Source organism: Jaculus jaculus, chromosome 15 (assembly GCF_020740685.1).
Source record: "Jaculus jaculus isolate mJacJac1 chromosome 15, mJacJac1.mat.Y.cur, whole genome shotgun sequence".
Classification (NCBI taxonomy): Eukaryota; Metazoa; Chordata; class Mammalia; order Rodentia; family Dipodidae; genus Jaculus; species Jaculus jaculus.
The window spans coordinates 21,474,889-21,490,821 of record NC_059116.1 but is presented as its reverse complement, the minus strand read 5'-3'; the positions used below and the strand labels follow the sequence as shown (position 1 = coordinate 21,490,821).

Genomic DNA, 15,933 nt, shown 5'->3' with positions numbered 1-15,933 from the left:
TGCCTGTGAAGTCTAAGGACCTCAGTTCGAGGCTCGATTCCCCAGGACCCATGTTAGCCAGATATATGCACAAGGGGGGGCACGCATCTGGAGTTTGTTTGCAGTGGCTGGAGGCCCTGGCGTGCCCATTCTCTCTCTCTCTCTTTCTCTCTCTGCCACTTTTTCTCTGTCTGTCGCTCTCAAATAAATAAATCAAAGTATATTAAAAAAAAAAAAAAAGTAAAGTCCAGCATGGTGGTGAGCATCTTTAATCCCAGCACCGAGGAGGCAGAGGTGGGAGGATCGCTGTCACTTCAAGGTCATCCTGGGACAACAGAGTGAGTGCCAGGTCAGCCTGGGCTGAAGTAAGGCCCTGCTTCGGAAACAGTAAAACAAACACATAAATGTTAAGTTTGTTTTCAAAAGATATCTAGTTCACTTACTTGCCACACACTTCATTTTCCACCCCTGTTTGATGGCAGCATTCATACTTCTGCTCTAAACAGCCACGCAAAGAAGTTTCCAGGCCCCTCAGGAGAAGCTGGTGTTGTGCGGGGGTTTGTTTGAGCCTTAGTTACAGACGGGGACATACTTTGGTCCTCATGGGGCTTGGTGATTAGCTGTAATTCTGCACAGAGAGGTCAGGGTCAGTTCTTGTGACTATAGAAACAGAAACAGGGATCTCCCATTGGCTCATAGCTGAGGAGAGCTGTGCAGTCTTACTCTCTGACACCAGGCTGAAAATGGTCTTCACAAAGGCAAGAGAGCAGCCCGGGGAATGTACCGGAACGCTTCACTCTCGCTCCATCTACCCCCAAGGTTGGAGGGGATTTTTTGTTCATTGTCTTCCACTTTAGACCAAGCTTTGAGTCCCTGGCTTCCAAAGTAGAGGCCATCACCCATGTGCTCAGTAGTCGTCGTTTAAATAGTATTTTACATCTTGGTGAAAGTTCAAGGCATGATCTATTTTCAGCTTATCCTTTTCCAATGGTTTGTAATTTTTTTTGCATATGTGTATAGATATACATGAATGTATTTGTGCATGTTCATATGCTTGTGGGTGTGCATGTGTGTGGAGGCCAGTGGTTGACATCAGGTGTCTTTCTCGGTCACTCCACTCATTTTTATACTGAGGCAGTATGTCTCCCTGGAACTCAGACCTCACTAACTCGGCTCCCCACTTGCTCTGAGGATTCCCTACCTGCACCTCGCAAGCACTCGGAGTCCCTGTGGGTCACCATGACCGCGCAGCATTTACGTAGGTCCTGGGTCTGAACCCCAGTTCTTACATTTGCATGGCACATGCTTTTCCACTGAGGCCTCTGCACAGCCTCTCAGTGTTCATCTTGTGTAGTCTTTTGTGGGTTTTTTTTGCCTGTGGAATTTTTTTACTATGAATTTTGCTGATTTATACATTGGCTCCCCCTCCCCCAATAATGCATTAAATTGGAAATTGGCCCTAGAAGCTTGGTCTGTCTAAGGATGTGGTCTGTTTCAGGTAGGACTTGGGCGAGAATACTTAAGTTATAATGACTAAGCTCAAGGAAGCACATAAGATATGACTGGCTGTTTTTCGTTAGTAGCCTTTGGTGATTGTCCAAATTCTTTTTCTCTAAGCATTTGCAAGATGGTAACCATCTATTTTCGTTCTTCTCTCATTTAGTAAATTCAAAGTGTTCTACAACTGTCTCTATATAGATTTAAAACCTCATTACCCCCCCCCCCCCGCAAACTCTGTAACCCACTAAGCTGTGCCTCCCTGTTTGCTCCTCCACCAAGCCCCAGCAGCCATCAGATGTCTACTGCTGAATTTATTTGGATGGATGTTTCCTATAATTGACATCATCTGATACATGGCATTTTGTGATAGGCATTTTGAATGCATTGTAATGTTCTTAAGGTTCATCCATATTGTAGCATGTATTCATACTTTATTGGTGGCTGAACATTATTTTGTTGTTATATTTTACATGGCCAGTCTACCATTTTGTGAAGTTTTTGGTTATTTTCGCCTTTTTGTTCTTACAAATAATAATGTTGTGAGCATTTATTTACAAGTGTTTGTTTGGATACCTGTTTTGTATTCTTTTGGGTATGTATCTAAGTGTGGGATTACCGGGTCATGTTGTAATTTTGTGTTTGACTCCTGTGTTCAGGAGCAGTTTTGTTGAACACTTTTCAGTGTCTGGCACATTCTCAGCATTTACCTGATACCCTAAGGGGTATTTATGAAGGATGTGTCACCTTCAGCAGGATAGCAAAGGATGCCCAAGAAGGACTTGAGGTTGACTTCTACCCATACTCTGGCTTCATTGCTTTGGCCACTTAAAAAATAAAGAATATACATTAGATTGGCCTGGTGTGGTGGTGCACACCTTTAATCCCAGCACTTGGGAGACAGAGGTAGGAGGATTGCCGTGAGTTTGAGGCCACCGTGAGACTCCATAGTGAATTCCATGTAAGCCTGTGCTAGAGTGAGTCCAACCTCAAAAAACAGAAGAATATGCATTAGATGGTACCAGTTCCCATTGATAGTCTTACAGCTATGTGTTGTGTTTATTGTATGCACTCCATAAAAACACTTAATAAGTTCTAGCTGATCTGAAAATTTCATACTTTTTGTGGGGGGACAGGTTTCGAAGTAGGGTCTCGCTTTAGCCCAAGCTTCAATACATTTTTTAGTCTTTTTTTTTTTTTTTTTTTGGATTTTCAAGGTAGAGTCTCACTCTAGCCCAGGCTGACCTGGAATTCACTATGTAGTCTCAGGGTGGCCTCGAACTCACGTCGATCCTCCTACCTCTGCCTCCCAAGTGCTGGGATTAAAGGTGTGCGCCATCACACCCGGCCATTTTTTAGTCTTAATCTGCCTGATGAGGACTTTCCTTTCTATGACAATGAATTTTTAACGTTTCCTCACTTGATAGCTCGAATTACGTCATTACAAGAGGAGGTGAAGCATCTCAAACATAGTCTTGAAAAAGTGGAAGAAGAACGGAAAGAGGCTCAAGACATGCTTAATCACTCAGAAAAGGTGAGGGGCTCAGTGTGCGCCGAGGATGACACAGTGTTGATGCTTATCAAAGGCACACAGAGGTTATATCAAACAGCCTTCGTTCTTAATGTTATGTAGCTACATTTCTAGTCATTTTTTTTAATATTTGGTTTCTTGGTTGGAGGGGATGTTTGTCTTAATAATACCTTTTTTGTTTGTTTGTCTTTTGGTTTTTCGAAGTAGGGTCTCACTCTAGCCCAGGCTGACCTGGAATTCACTACGGAGCCTCAGGGTGGCCTCAAACTCACGGCAGTCCTCCTACCTCTGCCTCCCAAGTACTGGGATTAAAGGCCTGCACCACCACACCTAGCTTATTTTATTGTTTTTGTTGATACACTTTTTAAAAAATATACTTATTTATGTGTGTGTGTGTGTGTGAGAGAGAGAGAGAGAGAGAGAGAGAGAGAGAGAGAGAGAGAATGGGCGTACCAGGGCCTCCAGCCACTGCAAGCAAATTCAACACATACACCCCCTTGCGCATCTGGCTTATGTAGGTCCTGGAGATTTGAACCAAGATCCTTTCTTTGGCTTTGTAGGCAAACACCTTAACTGCCAAGCAATCTCTCCAGCCCAACTTTTGTTGATACTCTTAAAGCATTGAACGTTTAGTGCTAACAGATCATCATAATTACATCAGTTTGCAAATAAGGAATTTTTTCCTAGTTTCTTTGTACATGGGTAAGAAGTAGGGACTGATCCTTACTCTATAAAGTCATATGAAGTAAAGGATTAGAATACAGTATGCCATGCATACTGACTGTATTTGACTAGTAGGCGGAATTAGCAAAATAGAAAAGACAAGTGATTGGGGCTGGAGAGATGGCTTAGAGGTTAAGGCACTTTTCTACAAGGCCAAAGGACCCAGGTTCAATTCCCCAGGACCTATGTAAGCCAGATGCACAAGGTGGTACATGCATTTGGAGTTCATTTGCAGTGGCTAAAGGCCCTGGCGCGCCCATTCTCTCTCCTTTCCTCTCCTCTCTTTTCTCTTCTCTCTGTATCAAGTAAATAAGTAATAAATAAATAAATAAAAAGAGAAAGACAAGTGATTGGCATTTGCATTAATAATTTTCTATTAAGCAGTTTATTTGTTGTTCACTGTTGCTAAGGAAACAATCTGGGTGTCACCAGTGTTTCTTTAAAGCGTTGTAGGTGAAGTAGATGCTCAGAAAACCATCAGAACAGCCTGTACTTACCTGTGTTTGATGTTGTTCTGTCACAAAGTAGTGGGTCTGTCGTGTTTTTCTTTTGTTGTTGTTGGTGGTGTTTTGAGGTAGGGTCTCGCTGTAGCCCAGGCTACCTAGAATTCACTATGTAGTCTCAGAGTGGCCTCAGACTCGTGGCGATCCTCCTACCTCTGCCTCCCAAGTGCTCAGATTAAAGGTTGTGCCACCACGCCCAGCCCACAAAGTAGTTTTCAGATGGCCAAGCTGATATAAATGCGAAACTAGGGCAAAATAAGGAGAAATGGAAGTAGATAAATAGCAGTGATACTCATTCTTACTTGTTGCTCCCTATGTCAGTATCCCTGCCACTGGGATGCTTTTGTCAAGATTCAGTGACTGTGAATGTAGAAATGCGTGCAGATGAGGTTCTGCCTTCCTAAGAGGGGTGGTGGGCCAGTGTACTGAGGTAGCATACTGAGGTAGGAGGATCACTGAGTTCAAAGCAAGCCTGGGCTACAGCCTGCATTCCAGGTCCTCCTGGGCTCCAGTAAGACCCTGCCTCAGAAAAGCAAATAAGCAAGTAAGTAAATAATTAATTAAAATGGTTGCTATAATTGAAAAGTACTTTGTATCCATTGTGGTTAATGCTTCAGATGGGAAAGGAAGAGATAAAGAAAAGAAAAACTCTGCTTTGAGAGAGGACAAAAGATAATGGGAGGGGATTTTGATCATGTGTGAAAACTGTCAATAAAAAGTTGTTAAAACTTGAGACAGTCATATTAGAGAATACCAAAAAAGGTGAGGCTTAATCATGTGCATGTCACACAGTGCATTACATGGCTCTCGTTCCAATTTTACAGGAAAAGAATAATCTGGAGATAGATTTAAACTACAAGCTCAAATCGTTACAGCAGCGGTTAGAACAGGAAGTAAATGAACACAAGGTGACCAAAGCCCGTCTCACTGACAAGCATCAGTCTATCGAAGAGGCCAAGTCGGCCGCCATGTTTGGTAAGTGCCACTTGTATTAGTTTGTACGAATAATGCTTGCAAAAATTAGGTTTTTTAAAAAATATTTTATTTTTATTTATTTATTTGAGAGAGAGAGAAAAGAGTGGGCACACCAGGGCATCCAGCCACTGCAGACAAACTACAGATGCATGTGCCACCGTCAGCATCTGGCTTACATGGGTCCTGGGGAAGCAAACCTGGGTCCTTTGGTTTTATAGGCAAGTGCCTTAACTACCAAGCCATCTCTCTAGTCCCCAAAATTAGTTTTTGATCAGAACTTTATTTTTACCATAGATACCAGACAGTATAACTTGTCATGTAAGAAAAAAAATATTTTAAAAAAATCACAATTTTGCCTTCTAGTTCCCTGTGCTTCTTTACTGTAAAAGTTAGTGAAACTGTTCTGCCCATGTGGCACACACCTGCTAAGGCATGGCAGTTGTGCGTTCACATTTGGACTGGCCTTCATAGATAGATGCTATGCCTGAAACAAAACAAAACTTAGTGGGGGTGGGGCCCGGGAGGATTGCTTCTCAGTTAAGGGGTCTGCCTATAAAGCCTAATAACTCTGGTTTGATTCCCTGGAACCCGCATACGGCTAGGGGCACAAAGTGGTGGTGCATGTGTCTGGAGTTCATTTGCAGCGGCTTAGAGACCCTGGTCTCTCCATACTGTCTATCTTTCTTTCTATTTCTGTCTGCTTGCAAATAAATAAATAAAAATACTTTAAAAATTAGTAGGATCTCTTCCCTCTCAGGTTTTCAGTTGTTTCTTAATTTTTTTTCTTCTTCTTGATCCATTATGGGCCTCATTGTTAAATCACCTGCTTTTTTGCCTCAATTTTTTCATTCCTTTGTAATTCTACTTTATGCCTCCCAACATCATTCTAGTTCAGATCAACCACCTACCTTTTTTTTTTCTTTCTCGAGGTAGGGTCTCACACTAGTCCAGGCTGACCTGGAACTTACTATGTAGTCTCAGGGTGGCCTGAAACTCAGGGTGATCCACCTACCTCTGCCTCCCAAGTGCTAGGATTAAAGGTGTGCACCACCATGCCCAGCTAATCAGCTACCTTAAAAAAAAAAAATAAAAACCTCAAATAGGGGCTGGAGAGATGGCTCAACAAGTGGCTAAGGCATTTGCCTACAAAGCCTAAGGACCCAGGTTCTATTCCCCAGGACCCACATAAACCAGATGCACAAGGTGGCACATGTGTCTGGAGTTCATTTGAGGTGGCTAGACCCTGTTACAGCCATTCTCTCTCACCTGCCTCCCCTCAAATAAATAAATAAGTAAATAAATTAAAAAAAAAACAACAACAACCTCAAATAGGGCCTGGAGAGATGGCTTACTGGTTAAGGTCCTTGCCTGTGAAGCCTAAGAACTCATCTTCGAATCTCCAGGTCCTACATAGCCAGACGCATAGTAATGCAAGCATGCAGTGTCTCATATGCACACAAGGGGGCGTACGTGTCTGGAGTTCTTTCTCAGCTGCTATGGCCCTGGTGCTGCTCATTCTTTCTCTCTTCTGCCTCTTTCTCAAATAAATAAATAAAATAAATAACTTCAAATAGTACTTTAGATCAGTGTATTTTCTCCAACCCCAGTTCTGATTTATGCTCTTTAAAGACTACTCTCGATGCCATCTGGAGAATTTCAAGAGAGAACAGTGAAAAGAGAGGGATCGACTAGAAAGTTACAGGATATACACACTAATGGTAACAGAAGTGGAAAGAAGTGGGAATACAAAGGCCAAGAACTGTGATGCATTAGACAGACAGAAGAAAAAGGACCAAGGAAGAGCGGGGTTGAGTGCGAGCAGCTGGGTGGTCATAGGCCACGCTGAGCTCGACAGGAGTGCCACAGCAGACTGGGAGAGGCGAAGGCGTCTGTCTAGCCGTATGTGGGGTTAGGGGCATGTAGCTCAGTGGCAGAGACACGTGCTTAGCCTGCTTGAGGTCCTGAGTCCAAACGGCAGCAACTCACCCTGAAATATATTAACTTTGGTAATATTATTAGGTATCTAGGTGGGGATTTAAGTCTGGAGCCCCAGGGAGAGGCAGTTAGAACCCAAACACAGGAGCGTCAGTTTCTGTTAGCGAGAAAGGACTTGGAGGGCGATGGTACTGTGCAGCTGTGCCTGAGACCACCTCTCACCCCAGCCGTCTCTGTTCCGTCACCAAGGTTTTCTAAGTCGTGCAACTTAGTTGCATGACTGTGGAAATGTGAAATAGCCCATTATAGCCCATGCAAAGTGAAAAAATATTAAGGTCCTCTTTAAATGTATATTTGTCACTTTTTTTCTGCCATAGAGATGGAAAAAAAGCTGAAGGAAGAAAGAGAAGCCCGAGAGAAGGCTGAGAACCGAGTTGTTCAGATTGAGAAACAGTGTTCTATGCTCGATGTTGATCTGAAACAGTCTCAGCAGAAGCTGGAGCACCTGACTGAAAACAAAGAAAGGATGGAGGATGAAGTAAGGAAAATGTGACTGAGTTTGCTCGTCTTATACAAGTTGTGATTGGAGAGCATTGTCTGCCATTTAAACGCCATGGGGAAGATTTCAGTGAAATAGCGCGCATGTATCTATGTTCATTGCGGCTATATGCACTTGTCCTTTTCATTTCAGAGTCACTAAACATTCACTCCACACGTTCTGGTCCATTTCCCATCACAGGGCACTTGCAGCTTTATCTGGATAAGTTAGTTCCTTCCCAAAGAAACTGGCTATCTGCTTAAAAAACAAGTTCTGTTTTAAGGTGTCCTGTGTTCTCACCATGAAAAAGCATTGCTTTTGTATTTAAAAGAAGAAAAAAAAGTTGATCTGCAGCCCTAAGTGCTTTAGATATATAGAAAGTACAGACTGTGTGTTTATGATGCTGCTAATAAAATGGAGGGATGGGGATGGCTCAGGTGATAAAGTATTTACCATGCAAGCCTGAGGGTGTGAACTTGATGCCCACTGTTCATAAAGGGAAGGTGAGCGTGGGCATCCTGGGATTAAAGGCGTGCGCCACCACACTCAGCTGAGAACATTTTTTTAGGAAAATAATCCAGCATTGGTATGCACAGTTGACTAAAAGAAGAGCAATTAGAGGTGCATATTAGAGCTAGAAAGCAGGAGGAAGATATTTATTGAAAATTTAAAAGATACTAGGTTACTTTGGGGTATAGTGATAAGCCTGAGCATCTTGCAGTCTGCATCTCCAGTAAGGGGCCAAGAAAAGGACCAGCCTGTGCGAGAGCTCAGGTGAAGGAGTTGGTATTGGATGATCATTCAGAATAATACAACCAGTGATGGGGAAGCAGACAGAGGAAACCATGTGCATATTGTGAATGAATTCCATTTTCCAAAATTTCCTGTTTGGGTGGCATAGAAAGAAAACTGAGAAAGAAACAAAAAAAATCCTTTTCTTTAGATTGCATGTCTAAAATGTAGGTATTGATTTAACAATCTGCAGTAATATAGAGACCAGCTAGAATATTGACATTCTTATGTTCCCAAGACTTGATTAGTGTTCTTGTAAATGTCTAATACATTACTAATAAGATCTAAGTTACTAGTTGTTTTTATCATTCATAGGTTAAGAATCTAACCCTGCAGCTGGAGCAGGAATCAAATAAGCGACTGTTGTTGCAAAGTGAACTGAAGAGTCAAGCGTTCGAAGCGGACAATTTAAAGGGTCTAGAAAAGCAGATGAAACAGGAAATAAACACTCTGTTGGAAGCAAAGAGATTGTTAGAATTTGAATTAGCTCAGCTTACAAAGTAAGTCTTAAAAGTACCATTGTGATTTCTTTTTTCTTTAAAAAAATTTTTTTTGTTACTTTATTTGAGAGCGCAGATAGAGAAAGAGAATGGGTGCGCCAGAGCCTCCAGCCACTGCAAACGAACTCCAGACACGTGCGCCCCCTTGTGCATCTGGCTAACGTGGGTCCTGGGGAATCGAGCCTCGAACCGGGGTCCTTAGGCTTCACAGGCAAGCACTTAACTGCTAAGCCATCTCTCCAGCCCTCTTTTGTGGTTTTCATTGGCATGTGTGTTTGCTGTTTTGTGTGTTCAGATTATGTGCTCAGAGTTTGTGAAAAGAAGACAAACCATGTTTGAGAAGGGAATGCACTTGCAAAGCGGGTTTGCAGGAGTGCTCAGGTTTTGGGAGAAAAGACTCATTAAGCTAAAAATACTGCTGCCCTGGGTTCTATACCCTAGTATCCATGTAAAGGAAGATGCACAAAGTGGCACATGCATTTGGAGTTTATATGTAGCAACAGGAGGCCCTGGTGCACCCATTCTCTCTCTGTGTGTCTGACTGACTTGAAAATAATATGTTTTTAAAATACATGTATTAAAAGGGAGAAAAATGGATGGTAATCAAGACTGCTTACTTTACAATGAGTCTGTTTGTAATGGAATACCATGGTTTTCTCATAATTTTCATATCCATGAACTTATCACATTTCTTCAGACTAAAACAAGTCAAGGATGCTTTTTTTTTTTTCCTCCCTTAAGACTGTTCTACTTGGCATGAAATGTTCAAGATTTCATTATTTTGGAGGCTAGTATTAGGCATGTCCTTGGGGGTGAGGTGGCTTGTTTCTTTGGTTCATCTTAGAGTGTGGAGTCTATTTTTCTATTACGGTTAAGATGGGGGTGCCTGCTTGTTGAACACAAGACAGAGCAAGGTGTCATTGCTTTCAGAATTTCTGCAGGCATGTTGTAAAATGCAGCAGGAAATACTGTACAAATCATAATACCTTTTCTTGCTGATTTCAGTGTTTCTGGGACAAAATTGTCAGTTTTTATTAAGTTGGCTTTATCTTGGTAAAATTACTTTTTTTCTTTTAGAGTCACGATTTTCATTAATTACTTTCTTTTCCCAAGCAACTGTGACTCAGCATTGAGTGGACATTTTTTAGACCCTGACACTATAAAGCAGTAGCTAGCTAACACTGGAGCAGGCACGCAGCCTCATTCAGTTACTGACCTTGGATGTCTTGGTCTTTGAGTCCGCTCTCCACGTGACGCATGCGTGTGTGATGCAGACTGCTGCTGCCTGCGCTCTGTCTCGGGCCTGTTGGCTTATTGCCTCACTTTGTTTTCATCTCCCTTACCAATGACTCATCCCCATACCCATTCTCAGCCAGAATATGGAATGCTGAATTTGTATACATTTAAATACCTGGGACCTCTTTTATATGAGAAATTTAAAGCATATCCCTGTAACTGCTTTTTTCTACCAAAAAAAAAAAAAAGCCCATTAAGTTCTGATTTTATTTTTATGGTTTGGAGAGATTTCCAATTAATGTTCTTCAAAAAGTGGCCTTCATTAGGAAAAGGTTTCCTCTGCCTCTCATGGCATCGTTTTATAAGGAGCAAGATGGAAGGAAGCAGGCAGTGTGGCCTGACCAAATTAATTAGCAAAATAACCCAAGTACACTATTTTTTTAATGTTTTATTTATTTATTCATTTGAGAGAGAAGGGGTCAGATAGAAAAAGAATGGATACACTATGGCCTCCAGCCACTGCAAATGAAATGCCACCTTATACATCTGGCTGACGTGGGTACTGGGGAGTTGAACCTGGGTCCTTAGGCTTTACAGCCAAGAACCTTAACTGCTACACCATCTCTCCAGCCCCAAGTATACAATTTTAAAAATGAGTTGTTTGACCTTTTTTATTTTCACAATTTAAACTAAGAATAATGCCAACTCTAGGAAATAAGAGCACTTATTTACTGTTTTCCTTTGATCCCAAGACAGTACAGAGGAAATGAAGGACAGATGCGGGAGCTGCAGGATCAGCTTGAAGCTGAGCAATACTTCTCGGTAAGTGAGAGTCGTTTTTAATCGAGAGACTTTTAAAAACTAAAAATAAGGGATTCAGATTTTGTTTTTCTGCACGTTCATCCCTTCAATGATCATGGTCTGTTTAAATTGTGCAAAAACCTGACCATTTTCTGCAAGCATTTTAGGAATTGACATGAAATTAGAGCTATAAATAAGACTGCTGCTCATAATTTTGTTATTTAAAATCAGAAGAAGGCTGGGCACTTTTAATCTCAGCACTTAGGAGGCAGAGGTAAGAGGATCATAATGAGTTTGAGGCCACTCTTAGACTACATTGTGAATTCCAGGTCAGACTGGACTAGAGGGAGACCCTACCTCAAAAAAAAAAAAAAAAGCCAAAAACAAAAATCAGAAGAGATGAGACTCTAGTTCCTAAAGGCAAGATATGGAGTGTTTAGTTTAGAAATTATCAACACTTAACCTAAAATAAACCCTCCCCTTTGCTTCATTTAAATTTTTCCTTTGCGAAGTGTTACTTATTAGGTGAATAATTAAGAATACAATAATACAGTATAAAAGGAGTTCCCCATAGCTACTTGCTGGTCCTTAATATGCTCCCTCTTACCTTTTAAATTAAAAGGGATAGTTTATGGGCTGGAGAGATGGCTCAGCAATTAAGGTGCTAGCCTGCAGGATTTAGCAACACAGGTTCAGTTTCCCAGTACCCACGTAAAAAGATAGACGAAGTGGCACATGAATCTCTTTCTGCTTGCAGATATTTTTTTTTAAGGGCACTTTAAGTCAGGTGTGATAGCACACTCTAATCCCAGCACTCGGGCAGCAGAGGTAGGAAAAAAAAAAAAAAACGAAAGAAAAAGGTAAAAAGGAAGAAAAGGGGCACTTTACCTGGGCATGGTGTATTACACACCTGTAGTCCATGCACTTGGGAAGTGGCAGCAGAAGGGTCAGCCCTTCATGGTTATCCTCGGCATGTAGTGAGTTCAAGTCCAGCTTGGGGTGCTTGTTCAAACAAACACACATACACACATGCATACAATTTTTAAAAATGTAATAAAGAAAGAAGCAGACATCAGAACTGACATTCCCTCCATACTGAAGCACCTAGCCTAGCATGGGTCTTATCTGTTAAGAATGTTCTCATGGAGCTGGGAAAACCCTAATCATTCTTCTATGATAGTGTGAGATATTTTTATGTTGGTGTTCCTTCCACCTACGTGCCTCTGCACTCCCTTTTCTACCTGCCTCACCCAAAAGGGAATTGGTTTTTATTTATTTATTTGTTTTATTTTTTGTTGTTGTTGTTTGAGGTAGGGTCTCACTTTAGCCCAGGCTGACCTGGAATTCACTATGTATTCTCAAGGTGGCCTCCAACTCAGGGCGATCATCCTAGCTCTGCCTCTCAACTGCTGCGATTAAGGGCACATGCCACCACGCCCGGCTGGGAGTTTCTTTTCAATGTTTTCTCAAATCAATATAATTAGCAATATGCTTTATTAGGAATAATTTATCTATAATAAATTATATTCCTTTAAGTGTGCAGGGCAATAAGTGTTTTGTTGTTGTTTGTTTGTTTTGTTTTGTTTTGTTTTGGTGTTTTGAGGTAGGTTTTGGCTCTAGCCCAGGCTAACCTGGAATTCACTATGTAGTCTCAGGGTGGCCAGGAACTCACGATGATCCTCCTACCTTTGCCTCCCAAGTGTGGGAATTAAAGGTGTGCGCCACCACGCCCTGCTAAGGTCAATAAGTTTTGAAAGACTTACACACTCCTTGACCTCCACTCAGTCAACATGTATGTGCTCTTCCCATGGAAAGCTTCCTTGTATCCCTTCTGCCCCCAGCCTGCCCCACCCACCTCTGTCTGCCACAAAATGATGTGCTTTCCATCATTTCTGATTTTTCACACCCATCCTGGAATTGCATATTTATAAAATCAGATAGTCCATACTCTCGCACCTGGTTCTTCTACTCAGCATTGTATCTTTCAGATTTGTGATGTATGTATGAATTATAGTAATGAATTCGTGTAGTCATGAATGAATGAATGAATTGCTTCTAGTTATTGGAGCTTCTGTGACTAATGCTATAATGAAAATTCATGTGTGATGTCATGTGTGGACATAATTTGCATCTGCCTTGAATAACTAGAAGGAAATGTTAGGCCACATGTTACTTGTTTAACTTCTAACTATTCTCACTTATTCCAACTAACCCCAAACACTTCTTACCACTTGTTTTGCAGACACTTTATAAAACCCAGGTAAAGGAACTTAAAGAAGAAATTGAAGAAAAAAACCGAGAAAATTTAAAGAAGATACAGGAGCTACAAAGTGAAAAGTATGTCCGTTTTGTTTCAGAACAAGAATCGGTATTACAGCAAGGCATTATTAAATTCAAGTTTAAAGATAGTGACCATCGTTTTGTTGGAAATAATAGAACACATTTTTTTTTCCTCCTTGAGATAGTATCTCACTCTAGCCCAGGCTGACCTGGAATTCACTCTGCAGTCTCAGGGTGGCCTCAAACTCACGGTGATCCTCCTACCTCTGCCTCCCAAGTGCTGGTATTAAAGGCGTGGGCCACCATGCCTAACTTAAATATCTGTTCTTTTGCTTTTTTGGGTTTTTTTGTTCGTTTGTTTTTTGTTTTTCCTTTGGTTTTTCAAGGTAGGCTGTCACTCTAACCACGACTGACCTGGAATTCACTGTGGAGCTGGCCTTAAACTCATGGCGATCCTCCTACCTATGCCTCCCGACTGCTGAGATTAAAGGAAGTGCCACTGTGCATGGCTGTTTTATTTTTTGGGTGAGGGTATAATGTAGCCAAGGCTGGCTTTATGCTCCCAATTCTGCCTTTACCTTCCAAATGCTGGGGAATTACTGTCATGAACTACCATACCCAGCCAATTGTGAAGAGTGATTTCCAGCAAGCATTTCTAAATCATTTACAGTGGTTTGTAAGTATGCCTGTTTGTAGAATCTCCCTGAGTTTCAGAATCAGAGTGGGACTCACAGATAGCTTAGTTTCACCCTTTTTTTATAGACTTGCATTTCCACCCAATTAGAGATGGGCGTAATTAGTGGTGGGAATAGGGGTCTGGTGACTTCCCCACTTTGCCATCAGATCTTACATTCCAAACCCACGGCAAAGGCCTTCCTAAAAGTAGATGGCTTGAGAAGTTAGATTGAATACTTTTACAGAAAGTTTGCGGTGGATTTAAAGTATCTTTTACGCAATAAAATACTTAGTTTCTTGTAGTGATTCAGAGATAATTTTATGGAGCTTTTGCTTGGCTTTCAGACAGTGTCACTATGTTGCCAGGCAGGCTAGCCTACTCCCCGTCCCTCCACTTCAGCCTCCCAGGGCTGCGTTACACGTGGCAATTGCTGTGGTCATCCGGATGATTGTATTTTAAAGCAGGTGATTAAATTGAGAGAATGAACCAAGCTTGATTTCTTAACATTTCCCTTACAACTGTTTCAGGGAAACCCTTTCTACTCAGCTGGATCTAGCAGAGACGAAAGCCGAGTCTGAGCAGTTGGCCCGAGGACTTCTGGAAGAACAGTATTTTGAATTGTCCCAAGAAAGCAAGAAAGCTGCTTCAAGAAACAGGCAAGAGATTACAGATAAAGATCACACTGTCAGTCGGGTAAGTGTGACTCAAATTGATTAAATGAAATCAGGTCACATTTGAATATTAGTGTGAGAGTGTGTGTGTGTGTGCACGCACGTGTATGCAGATTTAGTTGCTTGTTATACATAAGTGACCTTTCTAGAGTTGGATATTAAGTAGTTTATTTAATCAAAAACAGTTGCTAATGATGGCAAATCTTATTTAATATACTGGACCTTTCCCCAGACTATATAGATATATTATTTGTAATATTTTATGTGGAAAAAATAATCTTAGAGTCCCCTGTTGCTCTCTACATTGTAACTGACTTTATGAGCCAGAATTCTTTGAAATTTGGAGAAACTATTTTCAGATAAGAAATTACTTGTCTGGGGCTGGAGAGATGGCTTAGCGGTTGAACGCTTGCCTGTGAAGCCTAAGAACCCCAGTTCGAGGCTCAGTTCCCCAGTACTCACGTAAGCCAAGTGCATAAGGTAGCATATGCATCTGGAGTTCGTTTGCAGTGGCTGGAGGCCCTGATGCACCCGTTCATTCTCATTCTCTCTCTCTCTCTCTCTGTCATAAATAAATAAAAATAAACAAACTTTTAAAAAAAGAAATTACTTGTCTATCAATCCATTATGCATACTCCCATGCTACACTTAGCTATTCCTAACGTGTTCTGTAGTTCGTATAGAATTATGGAGCCAAAAATGGGAGGCAGAGAAGTTTTTCTTCTTTGGAAGTTAGTAAGTGCTGTGATGTGAGCAGGCCTGGCTTCAAATCACAGCTGTGTCACTAAAAAGTGACAGGATCTTGGTAGGTTGCTTTAATTTCTCTAAGCCTCAGATACTTTGTCTATAAAATAGAAAAAATAAGTCAGGGGTGATTGTGTCTGGCTGAATCTCAGCCCTTGGGAAGCTAAGCAAGGAGGGTCACCAAGTTCAAGGCTAGCCCGGGCAACATAGCTAGAGCCCGTCTCAGAGTCTGCTCCAAAACATAACCCCATGAACTGGTGCTCCTTCCATATGATCGTTACATGCAAACAGTATGTATGAACTGGACAATAAAGGGTAAACGTAACATTTTCATCATCTTCACACAAGGAAACTGAGGCATAGAAGAATGGTGATTTGCCTAGGTTGTACATATGTTTGCACTAGCAGAGCTCAAACTAAGTATGAACTTCCTGGCTGCAGTCGACTTGCCTATACATTATTCTTTTGTCTTCATTTCATATGTATATATGTATGAGATAAAGATAAATAACTTCTGGCTTATTTTTAAAATATTTAGAATGTAAATGTACT

General features: G+C 41.4%; 1 protein-coding gene across 2 annotated transcripts in view; it reads left to right on the top strand.

Annotated features, from left to right (window-relative positions):
* Nucleotides 1-15,933, top strand: part of Rock1 (Rho associated coiled-coil containing protein kinase 1) — a 131,347-nt gene that overhangs the window by 94,951 nt on the left and 20,463 nt on the right. For both annotated transcript variants that reach the window (XM_004654825.3, XR_006633659.1), the window contains exons 17-23: nucleotides 2,904-3,010; nucleotides 5,058-5,208; nucleotides 7,521-7,681; nucleotides 8,789-8,973; nucleotides 10,962-11,031; nucleotides 13,253-13,347; nucleotides 14,494-14,659. In XM_004654825.3, coding sequence (XP_004654882.1) covers nucleotides 2,904-3,010; nucleotides 5,058-5,208; nucleotides 7,521-7,681; nucleotides 8,789-8,973; nucleotides 10,962-11,031; nucleotides 13,253-13,347; nucleotides 14,494-14,659 — 935 coding nt within the window. The remainder of the gene's footprint in view (nucleotides 1-2,903; nucleotides 3,011-5,057; nucleotides 5,209-7,520; nucleotides 7,682-8,788; nucleotides 8,974-10,961; nucleotides 11,032-13,252; nucleotides 13,348-14,493; nucleotides 14,660-15,933) is intronic.